Here is a 12,938-nt window from a genome sequence, read left to right on the forward strand (position 1 = left end):
CACAAATGGCATGTTTTGGTAAAAAATCATCTTTCTGCACATCAAGGGAACAATTATTGATCAGTCTAAGGCCAAATTTAACTAATACGACACAGTACGTAATAGAAACACCAATGATGTTTGCCAACGAAACTTGATCCATTACTCACTGTATCACTCTTTTTATCTTCTCAAAAGGTCGCATCAATCATCAAATCAGCCTCTCCAATTATATGATCATAATAATAAACCAACGTGTGTTTTATTAATATGTCTCTCATTCCGGGAAAGACGAAGGACTTAGTCAGAAATTTCTTTAAAATAAATTTTAAAAAAATATAGAAAGAGATGGTTGCTCAATTAAATATTATATGCCAATATTGGTATCAAATAAATTAAAGCTTATCGTAATCTCATATTTACATTTACGAATCAATAATCAACCCAGTCCTTAATTCTATTGCCTTCATCGTGTACCGGCTACTTAAATATTTTAGAGCCAGCGTGTCATTTCTTACGCGAAAGTAACAACTTGACCTGGTCTCGAATATCAACCATTGGATTGTTGAAATCAAAGGGCCGTAATTCTTTGACAAGTCAGATCATGAGAGGGTTGACTTAGGGAAGTGATTTACTGTTTTAAATAAATGATCGAGATCCCTTCAGAGTATGCAAATCTGAATTAAGATTTACGGTCAAATAAATCTGTACATATTTTAATAATTGAGAGAAGTCGAGCACTGTTTTATAATTATTTGAACACTCTCGGCCATACGCGTTCGAAAAGTCAAAGTCTTGCAATTGACTCCCAAATGTGTAAGAAACGGTGTAGTTTCGTACGTATAAAACACCGCCAATGCGTTGTAATCCTTTCATTTCAACACACTATTCATCCATCCCCCTCTCTCTCTACATATTTCTTTCTGTAAAACTTCACTTCTTGTTCAGTTTGTGAACTAAAGCCTCTCGATAGTGAAAATTTTTGTTGAAGGCCAAGCAGAGAAGTTGAAGTAATGGCAGGAGCTAGTGGAGGAAGATCTCTGGAGCAGACACCCACATGGGCTGTTGCCATAGTTTGTTTCGTTTTGGTCGTGATTTCAATAATCATAGAGCACATAATACATGTTATTGGGAAGGTATTGTTCATCATCATAAGAATACAAATTAAGTCCAGGTTCCTCTATTGAATATGCGATAATTTATATATTTGTTTACAAAATTTCTGCAGTGGTTAAGGAAGAAACACAAGACAGCTCTTTACGAAGCACTAGAAAAAATCAAATCAGGTAAACCCAGAATCCGATCATGATCATATACATACATACATATATATTATGTATATATGTATATATATATATATTATTCTTCAATATATTAACTTCTTTTTTGCGTAACTTCTTTTTTGTGTTGGTGTATAGAGCTTATGCTATTGGGGTTTATATCCCTGCTTCTAACGGTAGGGCAAAGTCTTATCTCCAACATATGCATACCGGAGAAAGTTGCGAACACTTGGCATCCATGCAGCAAAAACAAGACCCAAAAGAGCCGGCAGAGACTTCTTTCGTTTTTGTCAGATTCCGGGGGAAGCGTACGGCGTGCTTTGGCGTCGCCGGATTCATCTAACACTTGTGGTTCGGTAATACCACTTTTACTTTTCTACCACCAAATAAATCTGTGCCATATCCATTGTTTTGTTGCATTGCTTGACATTTTAAATTGAAAATTCCTTGTTGACAATGGTTCGGCTTCCAATTGATTAGTAAGATTTTTTTTTTCTTATCGAGATCTTAATTGGGTTTGATTAATTTTTTCAGGGAAAAGTCTCGTTCATATCATCGGATGGTATTCATCAACTACACATTTTTATATTCGTGTTGGCTGTTTTCCATGTTCTTTATTGTATCCTCACAATGGCTTTGGGTCGAGCTAAGGTATATATATACTAATACATTATACTATGATCTCTAGATGCCATTGCATACACAATTATTTAGCTTGATGGGTTTTTTTTTGGTGTGTGTTTGTTTTAGATGAGGAGTTGGAAAAGATGGGAGAAAGAGACGAGAACGGTAGAGTACCAATTCTCTCATGATCCTGAGAGGTTTAGGTTTGCGAGAGAAACATCATTCGGAAGAAGACATTTGAGCTTTTGGACCAACTCTCCTTTCCTCATTTGGATTGTAAGCACACGTTGTCTATTTCCAACAATACAATCCTGTTAGTTGTGGGGCATAGTTAAGTCATGCCTAGAACTTCTAGTCACCTGCTCCTATATGTTTTGAAATGAATGCCGAAACAATTAAAAAACGTAGATAATTTTATAATTAGAATATAGCTGGTCTTTGTGTTTATTATTGGTTAGAACTTAGCAGAACAGTTTCGAAAAAAATAAGAGCAATTATAAAATTTTGGTGGGTCAACAAAAATGTTTTGAATTTTGTGTTTTGTTGATGTGATTATATTGGAAGACGTGTTTTGTTTATGTGACTTTATTAGAAGACGTGTTTTACTGATATAGTTGTATTGAGATTTTGTGTTTTGGTATAGTTTTGTTGACGATAACATTGAGACATGGAATGTTATTGGTCTCCATGTTCGGTAGAAAGAGATAACGTATAGGAATTTGTGTTTTGCTGATGTAGTTATATTGATAAATGTATTTTACTGATTTGATTCTATTGAGATATGGGTTTGGCTTTACTAAATTTTGTGTAATAAAGGTGAAGTTTTTGTTAACCCAACAAAAATATCCTAATAAGGTAATTTAGCTTAATTGATTAGATAGTGACCGTCGGATGCGACTGCAACTACGTCATGCTATCAGATGGTTTGACTTTTCATAAAGCAAACAGTGCATTTGACTTTGTTATAAAAAACAAAATGACAACTTTGTCCTCTTAAATGTCTGAACCCCTAAATGTTATCATCTTTTTATTTTTCCTTATTTTCTTGTTTCGTTTGATCTCCACCACTCAATGAAAGTAATTGTAAAACTGTTTCATTGTGTTTGCAGGCGTGTTTCTTTAGGCAGTTCGTGAGGTCGGTTCCTAAGGTTGATTATTTGACATTGCGACATGGATTTATTATGGTAAGAACTCAAAATTTCATAGGGCTATTTGAATGGTCAATATTTTCAATCTCAAAATTAATCCTACGCTTAATTGCTTATGATATTAATTTGGGTTTTGTTCAGGCACATTTGGCCCCTCAAAGCGGCGCAAAATTCGATTTCCAAAAGTACATTAATAGGTCACTTGAAGAGGACTTCAAGGTGGTCGTGGGAATTAGTCCTCCAATCTGGTTCATGGCCGTGCTCTTCCTTCTCTTTAATACCCATGGTGAGTATTGTACTCTGTGTGTATGTATATATATTGACTAAAAGTGTGGATTAGTTTTTTAACCATAAATGCAGTGGGTTCCACAGTAAATATGTGGCCTCCTATTTTTGTTGTGTTTTATTATGACCATTCGATTTTGTGTCCACAAAATTGATCCACACTACCATAAATTCTCCTATATGGACGAAAAATGTGGATCAAATTTATGGATTTGATTTTCAATCATAGATGCGGTGGATCTCACAGCAAAAATGTGTGGCACATACTTTTGTTATTTATCCTATGTGGACTAAATTTGTGAATTTGTTTTTCAACTTTATATGCGGTGGATCACATAACAAATATGTGACCCCCTAATTTTGTTGTGTTTCATTACAATCATTGGATTTTGTGTCCACAAAGTTTGTCCACGCTCTTGGTCCACGTAGGAGAATTTCTATATATGTATATATAGTTTTACTCCCTCCATCCCATTTTGCTTGTCCATCTTTCTATTTTGGGTTGTCCCAAAACTAATGTCACTTTTCTTAATTAATTACTAATTTTGTTAATGTATTATAAAATTAGTCTTGTTACTTTAAAACACCAAACTTTAAGAAAGAAAAGGTTTAGAATATCATAGTTATTTTGTGTAGTTGAACTGAACTGAATTAAATTATGTCCCCTTAAAAAGTTGGATTTTCAAATGATGACAAGCAAATTGGGATGAAGAGAGTATTTTTGATAGCTAGCACATACATGCGAATTTTCAGTGGCAAAATTATTTGACTACCTAGCTCCAACTTCCAAGCCCTTCAAATAATTGATATTTTTTAAATGCTTTCTTGACAGGTTGGTTTTCTTATCTATGGCTACCATTTATCCCATTAATCGTAAGTATTATCAACCCTAATATATATCATCTCGTTCTTGTTTACTAATTTATTGTTTTAAATGTGTGTGATTAGTCATTAGCGAAGATAATTAACCACTGATATTGATGCATCTCCGTGCAGATCATCCTGTTAGTTGGAACTAAGCTACAGGTGATCATAACCAAAATGGGTCTCAGAATAATGGAGAGAGGGGAGGTTGTGAAAGGAGTGCCGGTAGTTCAGCCAGGTGATGACCTATTCTGGTTAAATCGCCCACGCCTCCTCCTCTACCTCATCAACTTTGTTCTCTTTCAGGTACATTTATGATTTCTATTTGTGTGTGTATGTCTTTTAAATAGAAATTTTCCTATGTGGATAAAAAATGTAGACTAATTTTGTGGACATAAAATCCAATAGTTGTAATAAAACACAACAAAAGTGGGAGTCACACATTTACTGTGAGACCTATCGCATTTATGGTTAAAAAATAAGTGCACAAATTTGGTCTACATAGGAGAATTTTTGTATATATATATATTTATGCTCACTAAGTCATAGAAACATAACACTTATACTTCTCTACGTGGTTAATTTGCAGAATGCCTTTCAACTTGCATTCTTTGTATGGAGTTGGGTAAGCCACTACATTCCTACGACATTATATTTATAATACTAACTGAATTGTGAATAAATTTGAATGAGATCGATCCCTGACTTAATTTATTTTTCTTGTTTCAGTATGAATTCGGAATAAAATCTTGTTTCCACGAGCATTTGGAGGATATAATCATCAGAGTTTCGATGGGGTACATTAGAATAATTAATTTAGGGACCAATAATCTCTCTTACTTATTCGAAATTCATAATTCATAATTTAATCTCTGACTCACAATATGACGGTGGTGATATTGTCTCAGGGTCCTTATACAAATCCTTTGTAGCTACGTCACGCTCCCTCTCTATGCCCTTGTAACACAGATGGGCTCAAATATGAAGCCAACAATTTTCAATGAAAGAGTTGCGGTTGCTCTACGAAACTGGCACCACACAGCCAAAAAACACATCAAGCAGAGCAAAGGGTCCGTGACCCCAATGTCAAGCAGACCAACCACACCATCCCACCACATGTCCCCTGTCCACCTATTGCGCCATTACAAAAGCGAAGTCGACAGCATTCAAACATCACCTAGAAGATCCAATGTTGATATGGAAAATTGGGATACAGATTCTCCCTCTCCTTCACACCCTCACATTAGTGGTGATGGTTCGTCGTCTTCACACCATCATTTTCGGCAAATGGAACAAGCTTATGCTGAGGATGAAAACAGGAATGTGAATGAAGCGGGTTTGCGTAATCAAGCGCCTCAGCATGAGATTGATATTGCATCATCTCAAGAGTTTTCTTTTGATAAGAGACACGGAACCATATAATTGAGATTTGGGGAAACGGTTGATTTGTTACTTGTTGGTGGGAACAAAGGCATGACCTAGGGAGATTGGGAATGCTTATTTTGCGTCTCATTGTATAGTTCTTTTTTCTTTAATTTGTTGTTTAATTTTCAACTTCAGCATTGCTAATATTGGAGCCTTTCATTGCTTTTACGTGAAAACTATGAAGCTTTTCTGCGTGTAAATATATGGCAATATGTATCGACTGCAACTAAAGTCAACAAGCGCAAGGCTCATGTAAAGGGTAAATTGGCACATAAAGTCCACAATCCAAGACCAAGCAAGGTAGTTGGGCCGTGTATAATGTGGGTATTTGGCCTAGAGTATTTTAATTTTTACCTTTTTACATATCCTAAAGCCCAATTACGGTTTACAAAAATAGGCTTGGCAAACCAATAATGAAGCCCACTGGAAAACTCGAAATGCCAGGTGTAAAGCCTGAATAAACAACTTTGATGATGTGTTCAAAGCAAACTTTATCAGGATCTGAGCAAAACGACAAGTATTGCCATAAAGCATACCCAGTTTTTCAAGCTTTTCCAGCGGCCCCTATCCCTGCTATCACCCACCGTATCAGTCTTTAACTCTACATTTGCCCCTTGTTTCTCTCCCATTGAGCATCTATATATGCTGGCGTCCTTGACTTGTAATATTTACAATACAAACAGAGAGTCGGAGAGAGATGGAGATAGTACAGGGTTTGTTGGGGAAGCTAGGTCGCCAATGCTATGCAGTCTTGTGTTTGGGGGTTCTGCTTGTATGCGTAGCTGTAGCTCACTATGTTTCTGATGCGGAGCCAAATGACCTTCGCGAGCGCACCAAGCGTCGTCTCCGAGCCATAAATGGTCCTTATTCGCTTCGTTCCAACGCGAACTACTAGTCATCAGTCACCTCAATCTGTTCGGGCTAGACGGGTATTAAGTACTCAAGAGCTGCCTCGATCTTTGGTTAATCTAGAACATTAACTAATTTAATATAGGTTTCCTTTGGGTTTCTTTGTATGTAGTAACAATTTGTATACGTATGACCGAGAGATAGTATGGAAAGGGCAAAAAAAAAAAAAACACAACGGAATTTCTACAGCTTTCTATGTGACTAGAAACCACATGTAATATTGAGGTTGATATGTAACATGTTGAAATTTACCTTTTCTGCCTACACTTCACTACTTTTCTATGAGTAAATAACTCTACAAACAAAACTTGAATCAAACGGATTAGATGTTCGGGAGCGAATTCCGTTAAAACCATACACCCGTAGATTGGTTTCTTAATTAACTTTACTTTGCGTAATTAGCATTTGGAGTGTTGAAGGTGGGTAACCAATAAAAAAACGCACATTAAACCAAACTCACAATTCCTTCATTTAACAAGATTTTGGAATGAATTATATAGACCAATAAAAAAAAAGCACTGAAAATAGGTATGTGTTTGTCTTAAAAATAAATAAATATAGGTATGTGATCCTATTTCCCATCCACCTAGACGAATGAAATTGAATGGAAGGTAGAATCGAATGGGTTTGCGATGCTCATGCTACAAGGAGTTAATCTGAAAATTTTAATATAATAGACAATAATAACGAGTACATAATAAAATCTTTTGAAAATATTGAACCTCTGCATATAAACCAATAAATAATAACTTAAATGCTTATTTTGTCATATAGATTTTGATTTCATTTTTTTAGAAACTTGGGTAACTTATAAACGGAAGGGCCCGATGAGCCATCAGATTTCGGTCCAATACTGTGGGCCGGAGGGTACGCCTACTACCTAGAACACGCAAAAGAAACCCTTAAACCGCGAAAAGAGGCGGTTAGAACTTGGAACAGAGGAGCTGGCGTCCCGCTCTCTGCGCTCCACGGCTCGTTTTCCACCACCGGCTCTCAATGATTGAGATAGAAACAGAAACCATGACGAAAATAGGGAGGCTGAAGAATCCTCCTTCTCCATCTTCTTTCATTTCGACTTCTGACTTTCGTTTCTGGAGCTTTTTTCACTGGAAGAAAAAGAAAGATGACCGTTATAGATATTCTCTTCAGAATCGATTCAATTTGCAAGAAGTACGAAAAATACGACGTCGAGAAGCAGGGGGAGCTCAATGCGCATGGCGATGATGCCTTTGGTCGCCTCTACGCCTTTGTCGAGGCCGAGATTTACTCCGCTCTTCAAGTTCGACGCTCTTCCTCCGTCTCCAGTTTATTCTTATTTATTTTTTATGTCCATTGTTTGATTGTTTATGGAATTCTTAAACGAATTTTTTTTTTCCGGAGGAAAAGAGAGAAAAGAATGAATGGCATATTTGATTTAGGGATTTTATTTACAAGCGGAGGATATTTTGGAATGCGTGATTAAATTTTAATTTTGCAGAAATCTGAAACGGCATCAGGGGAGATGAATAGGGCTATTGCGGTAGCAATGAATGCAGAGGTTCGTCGAACCAAGGCTCGACTGATGGAAGAAGTGCCCAAGCTTCGAAAATTGGCTCAAAAAAGGGTGGGTTTCGTGTTTTCTGATTTCAAAAGCTCTCTGAAGTCGAATATTTATGCATAACTTTACCATTTAGTGACCCGGTTCATTCTCCCATACAGTGTAGAAACAGAGCAAAAAAAGGTTTTAATGGAAAACTTCTGTGTATTTTGAAATGTTAATGAAAGCTTTAGGGTGAAACAACATTTTTGAGAGTTGAAAAGTGGTGATCGCAGGTTAAAGGACTTTCTAGCGAAGACCAAGCTATTCGGTGTGATTTGGTTCTTGCATTGCCAGAGAGGATTCAAGCCATACCAGATGGGCCCATTGCTGCAGGCAAACAAAGTGGAGGATGGGCAACTTCTGGATCGCATAAAAATATCAAATTTGATTCACCTGGTAATTATTCCGCTAATGTTTCTTGTGTTACCGCGCATTTCAGATTGGTATCTTTTAGTTTCATTCTATGCTTAAACTTTTCTTCTTTGACAACCAACCATCAGATGGAGATTTTGACAGTAATTTTTTCCAACAATCTGAAGAATCAAGTCAATTCAGACAGGAATATGAAATGCGGAAGTTAAAACAGGCATGTAAGACTTCTTATTTATTTGATCATCTTTATAGCATAATCAAAAGAATTTAAAGAGATTTTGTTTAGGGCTCTCCAGTTACCCTATGTTGCTGTATATTTTTATTTGAATGTGTGACATTAACGGCAGATCGAGGTTATAATACTATTTCAGATGGATGACTTCTATTGAATTTTATCATTATATTTAAAAAAGATTGCAAGCTGATATTTGTATAGGGTGCTTCTGTTTGTCACCTACTCAGTTTTGTCATTTAATTCCATTTGACCTTTGCACAGGACCAAGGTCTTGATTTCATATCAGAGGGATTGGATACTTTGAAAAATTTAGCTCAAGACATGAATGAGGTTGGTTTTGGCTATGTAATTTGGTTTTGGTATTCTGTCAGAAAGGGACCTGCTGATTTTTGTTTTATTATGTCAGGAAATGGATAGGCAAGTTCCCCTAATGGATGAAATCGATACGAAGGTGAGAAGTTTTGTTTTTCAAGACACATCCTTCTCTTTTCCATGAGACCTTAAAGGCAAACAATTCTGTTTTGGGTAGTGCATCACCAGGACTATTGTGGTGCTTTTATAGGTGGACAAGGCAACATCTGATCTCAAGAACACCAACGTTAGGCTCAAGGAAACTCTTGTCCAGGTTGATTGTCTCTGTGATTGTTAAAATTTTCATTTCTATGGTATAATGCGCGGAGATTTTGGTCCCTCCATTGATATGCATGATTTTACAATTGACCTTTTGTTGCTGCTCTTATTTTATTCAGCTGCGGTCGAGCCGAAACTTCTGCATTGATATTATTCTATTGTGTGTTCTACTGGGAGTTGCTTCCTACCTATACAAGTGAGCTACTCATTTCTCTCGTAGTATTGTTGGATAAAGACTCGATGTTGACATTCATATATTAACTAGCCTTTCTATCAGTTCTGGTTAATTTTAATGTCTCTTCTAAATGTTCTGATGCTTCTAGTTTCTTGGTTTCAATCAAGTGCTGAAATTACTTATTAATAATCTGTTATTTTTCTTATAGTTTATGGATGATTCAATGTCAAATATAATATCAGTTTTGCCTTATTCAAGTAAGACTCCAATTGCTAATCAGAGTTATGGAGTGTCATGCTGATTTGGTTGCATTAATCATTATGCATTTTAGAAGAACTTGTTTGTAGTTCAAAACATTATAGTGTGACACCGATGATGACCTCTGCTATTAATAATTGAACATCAATGAAATAGAATCATAAGTTTTTGTTATTATAAATGCTGCATAGGGATGTAAAGAGGTACTTGATTCTGATTCGAGCTGGGTTTTGTCAGGCTTAGGCTGTTTCCTGCAGTATTAAAATCTTGAGTAGTTTGTTCTTCTTTTCCATATGTTTACACATCAATCTGGTGTACTATTGGTGGTAGACCATCATGTGACACTCTTTTTGCAGCTTTTCTTTACAACAAACTAAATAATATGAAACCCAAAGCTGTCGAGATTCTGCTGATTTTCTTAGCAAAATCTCCTTTCAGATTAGAACATTGTCTAACGTAATTTATTTCTGTATTTTTTGGGCAGCGCACTGAAATGAGGTGATTTAAAAGCTTCCTCCGAAATTGAAGGATGTTTGCGTATGTTTCGAGTATCCGAAGTTAACTTCTTTTTCGTTATTTACTTATTATTTTTGATCTCTCCGAAAAAATAATTTTAAGTTGACATGGATTAGATGTTGAAGAATTCAGTCTGTGATATCTTCTTACAAGAGTTTCTACTCCGATACTAAAGAATATACTGTGTCACTTTAATATGGTACAGTTCTTGCGTGCCATGGAAAATCAAATAGCAATCTAATGTATCAAAAGTTTTCTCCATCTATGTATCTAGAAAACATCTTAATTTGGAAGTTTGTGTTTAAACTAGACTACTTTTATTTTACATCTATACTTGTCGTCAAATGACACAGTAAATAGGCAGACAGCTATAAGGGCAGGCTCCACATACTCAAAGAACTATGAATTATGCTAATAATACAGACTACTATTTGGTTTGGTCGTTGCCATCCAGCATGAAGGCTGATCCACCAGCATGGCGTCACCTACATCTTAATGCTGTTCACCCTTGTGATCTTACTGCATGCGGTACCTGTATTAGATTATGCTTGTGTGAAGTGTTCCTGTGAGTGCCAATTCTTTTAGCTCCTGATAATCGATGATGCGATCTGTAGAGCTATGATTGTAGATGCTACTGAAGTTCACATCTTTGTCGGTCAGTGCCTGCCATAGTATATAATCCTCCTCTCTATCGTTGCTGTTCAGCTTCTTGTTGAATGGATTGATAATTTCGTAGCTTGTTTCCTCATCAGGCTTTCTTTCCAGTGGGTTAAAATAATAATCCAAGGAAGAAACTGCCATGGGAGGGTTCACTTTACCCCCCTCTCCATAAGCCATAGGGAAACTATTGGCATTGTTGCATCCTTGAAAGCTAACTCCTGATATGGCCTCCATGGAAGGTATAGGTTGACCAGCTAGTAGAGAAGCTAATACACAGCAATTTTTGTTTAAGCAATCTCTGATCATGTCATTGCAGTAGTCTGTATCTGATGGGCGTGCATGGCCATGCTCGATGTTTGGTACGGATCCCACAATCTCTGAGTTATGACTGCCTTGAATGTCACTTGTGCTTTTTAACATGTTCCCTTTCTGCCGAATTCGACAAAGTACCCACTCATCCAACTAGCAAAACAAAAGGCAAAGTATTATCGTTTGTTAGCTAGTTCGAACTCTACGGGGTGTTCCATTCCCTTTTGAGTAAGTAAAGTGGAGTGTTATACTAGCTACATATTATCAGAAGATCGGATGAGAGAAACTCAGAATTCTCGAGAGTTTAGGATTTTCATCCAATGTGGATGTGGAGACAGCACAAAAGTGTGGTGTGATGGGTATGGCAAAACCCCCAGAGATCCCTAGACAAATAATAACGCATTATATATTGTAATCAATGGTACATGCATGGTTTACCCTCATGGAGCCTTTGAACCTGGAGGGTTTAGTAACTGTGTCAAGCATTCTGTATTCAGTCATAATCCAATCCGTCTTGACTCCTTTGGGAGGCCGACCGATGTAAAACACGAGAGCCTTCTTCACTCCAATACTCTTTGATCCACGGCAAGTAAGTATAGGCTTATCCGTACCAGTTGCCTTCCAATAACCCGAACCTGCAGCCCTGTTTGGCCTCTCTCCTTTCGGGTACTTGCGATCTCTTGGACTGAAGAAGTACCACTCTTCTTCTCCAAACAGTGCCTTACCTGAACAAACAGATAACAATTCAAAAAGAAAAAAAGAAAAAAATGAACGGAACAGGAGTGAATGATTACTATAGGGAACAGACTAGGTAGATCCCATGGATTATACTTATAGAGATCGATTTCTGCAATTACAGATGCTGGGAGTGGACGCGAAATCACTTTGTTTTGCAAGTAATGAATTATGAGTTCTTCATCGGATGGATGGAACCGAAAACCTGGAGGGAATTGGAAAGTTGAGCTTCCCATGTCCATTTCCATGGATCGATGAAGGCGACGAGGGAATCCAAGAAGATATCGAACTAAGGAGCTAGTTGTAATCACAAGAGAAACAGCGCCAATGCCTTTATATATTGGTGCAATTTCACGCACATGTGGACCTCGGAAGCAGCTAAAGTTAGGTGAAATGTTTAAATAAAGCGATAGATTTGGTTTTACTTGCTGGAATTGACAATTCTTTTGGAACCTTATTGGATGTAAAACCTTGGTCTCACGATATTTATTTAGTAATCCCTAAGATCATGCACGGCTGCAGGCCTAGGCTCGTATTTCGATTAATTATATTGCATTGGAGGCTCGTATATATATTGATTAAATTGCATGCTTTAGGGTTAAAATTGATTGCGTCGACTTGTTTAACAAATAACAATGTTTGATCTTCAAGAAATAGTGAATATATAACTCCCCAAAAATTTCAATTGCGCTTATATTAAGAACTGAGTTCAAGCTTTCCCTAGTCCCTTCTCATCAAATCATAGGGAAGGAACTACTGAGTACAATAGGGAAAGAGAAACGTGAAATCAAAGTAGGTGATAAAGTAGTTGTATATAAGATCCGTCTGTATAGATATCATCATCTACATCCAGAAAGCCACATGCTTCAATATCAATTTTTTAGCAAGGTATGAAATGTATCGTCAAATATGCGATATGATTCCACAAGATCTAGTTTTGTTCAAGTAAAGGATT

General features: G+C 36.7%; 3 protein-coding genes across 4 annotated transcripts; 2 read left to right on the forward strand and 1 right to left on the reverse strand.

The window, feature by feature from the left end:
• The first annotated feature begins 851 nt into the window (after positions 1-851).
• Positions 852-5,784, forward strand: LOC120002024 (MLO-like protein 6). The gene is made up of 12 exons (XM_038850572.1): positions 852-1,115; positions 1,208-1,265; positions 1,398-1,615; positions 1,794-1,910; positions 2,010-2,159; positions 2,993-3,067; positions 3,173-3,317; positions 4,149-4,189; positions 4,313-4,486; positions 4,770-4,805; positions 4,910-4,977; positions 5,089-5,784. Exons 1-12 carry the CDS (start codon positions 993-995, stop codon positions 5,600-5,602), a joined length of 1,719 nt encoding a protein of 572 aa, XP_038706500.1. The 5' UTR covers positions 852-992; the 3' UTR covers positions 5,603-5,784.
• A 411-nt stretch (positions 5,785-6,195) lies between these two features.
• LOC120002026 (syntaxin-71-like) lies at positions 6,196-10,552 on the forward strand. 2 transcript variants are annotated; one of them, XM_038850575.1, is made up of 9 exons: positions 6,196-7,793; positions 7,992-8,117; positions 8,327-8,489; positions 8,594-8,679; positions 8,962-9,030; positions 9,107-9,151; positions 9,263-9,325; positions 9,450-9,526; positions 10,248-10,552. In XM_038850575.1, the coding sequence occupies exons 1-9, from the start codon at positions 7,638-7,640 to the stop codon at positions 10,258-10,260; spliced, it is 798 nt and encodes a 265-aa protein (XP_038706503.1). In that variant the 5' UTR covers positions 6,196-7,637; the 3' UTR covers positions 10,261-10,552. The 2 variants fall into 2 exon arrangements, 1 of the variants encoding a protein (XP_038706503.1); XR_005469084.1 differs by lacking the exon at positions 10,248-10,552 and having other exon boundaries at positions 6,199-7,793; positions 9,230-9,325; positions 9,450-9,470.
• A 184-nt stretch (positions 10,553-10,736) lies between these two features.
• On the reverse strand, positions 10,737-12,499 carry LOC120002025 (NAC domain-containing protein 72-like). The gene is made up of 3 exons (XM_038850573.1): positions 12,057-12,499; positions 11,687-11,973; positions 10,737-11,401 (listed from the first exon to the last, which is right to left on the reverse strand). Exons 1-3 carry the CDS (start codon positions 12,229-12,231, stop codon positions 10,817-10,819), a joined length of 1,047 nt encoding a protein of 348 aa, XP_038706501.1. The 5' UTR covers positions 12,232-12,499; the 3' UTR covers positions 10,737-10,816.
• Positions 12,500-12,938: the final 439 nt, after the last annotated feature.

Source organism: Tripterygium wilfordii, chromosome 7, assembly GCF_013401445.1.
Source record: "Tripterygium wilfordii isolate XIE 37 chromosome 7, ASM1340144v1, whole genome shotgun sequence".
In the NCBI taxonomy this organism is placed as follows: domain Eukaryota; kingdom Viridiplantae; phylum Streptophyta; class Magnoliopsida; order Celastrales; family Celastraceae; genus Tripterygium; species Tripterygium wilfordii.

Bases quoted from the DNA above. Each gene is read 5' to 3' on its own strand.
- LOC120002024 (XM_038850572.1), top strand. From the start codon at position 993: ATGGCAGGAGCTAGTGGAGGAAGATCTCTGGAGCAGACACCCACATGG. The intron at 1,911-2,009 runs GTATATATATAC...TGTTTGTTTTAG, and splicing joins TGGCTTTGGGTCGAGCTAAG to ATGAGGAGTTGGAAAAGATG. The intron at 4,190-4,312 runs GTAAGTATTATC...ATCTCCGTGCAG, and splicing joins TACCATTTATCCCATTAATC to ATCATCCTGTTAGTTGGAAC.
- LOC120002026 (XM_038850575.1), top strand. From the start codon at position 7,638: ATGACCGTTATAGATATTCTCTTCAGAATCGATTCAATTTGCAAGAAG. The intron at 7,794-7,991 runs GTTCGACGCTCT...TTAATTTTGCAG, and splicing joins AGATTTACTCCGCTCTTCAA to AAATCTGAAACGGCATCAGG. The intron at 9,152-9,262 runs GTGAGAAGTTTT...GTGCTTTTATAG, and splicing joins TGGATGAAATCGATACGAAG to GTGGACAAGGCAACATCTGA.
- LOC120002025 (XM_038850573.1), bottom strand. From the start codon at position 12,231: ATGGAAATGGACATGGGAAGCTCAACTTTCCAATTCCCTCCAGGTTTT. The intron at 11,974-12,056 runs GTCTGTTCCCTA...CTGTTTGTTCAG, and splicing joins TAATCCATGGGATCTACCTA to GTAAGGCACTGTTTGGAGAA. The intron at 11,402-11,686 runs GTAAACCATGCA...TTGTTTTGCTAG, and splicing joins GGTTCAAAGGCTCCATGAGG to TTGGATGAGTGGGTACTTTG.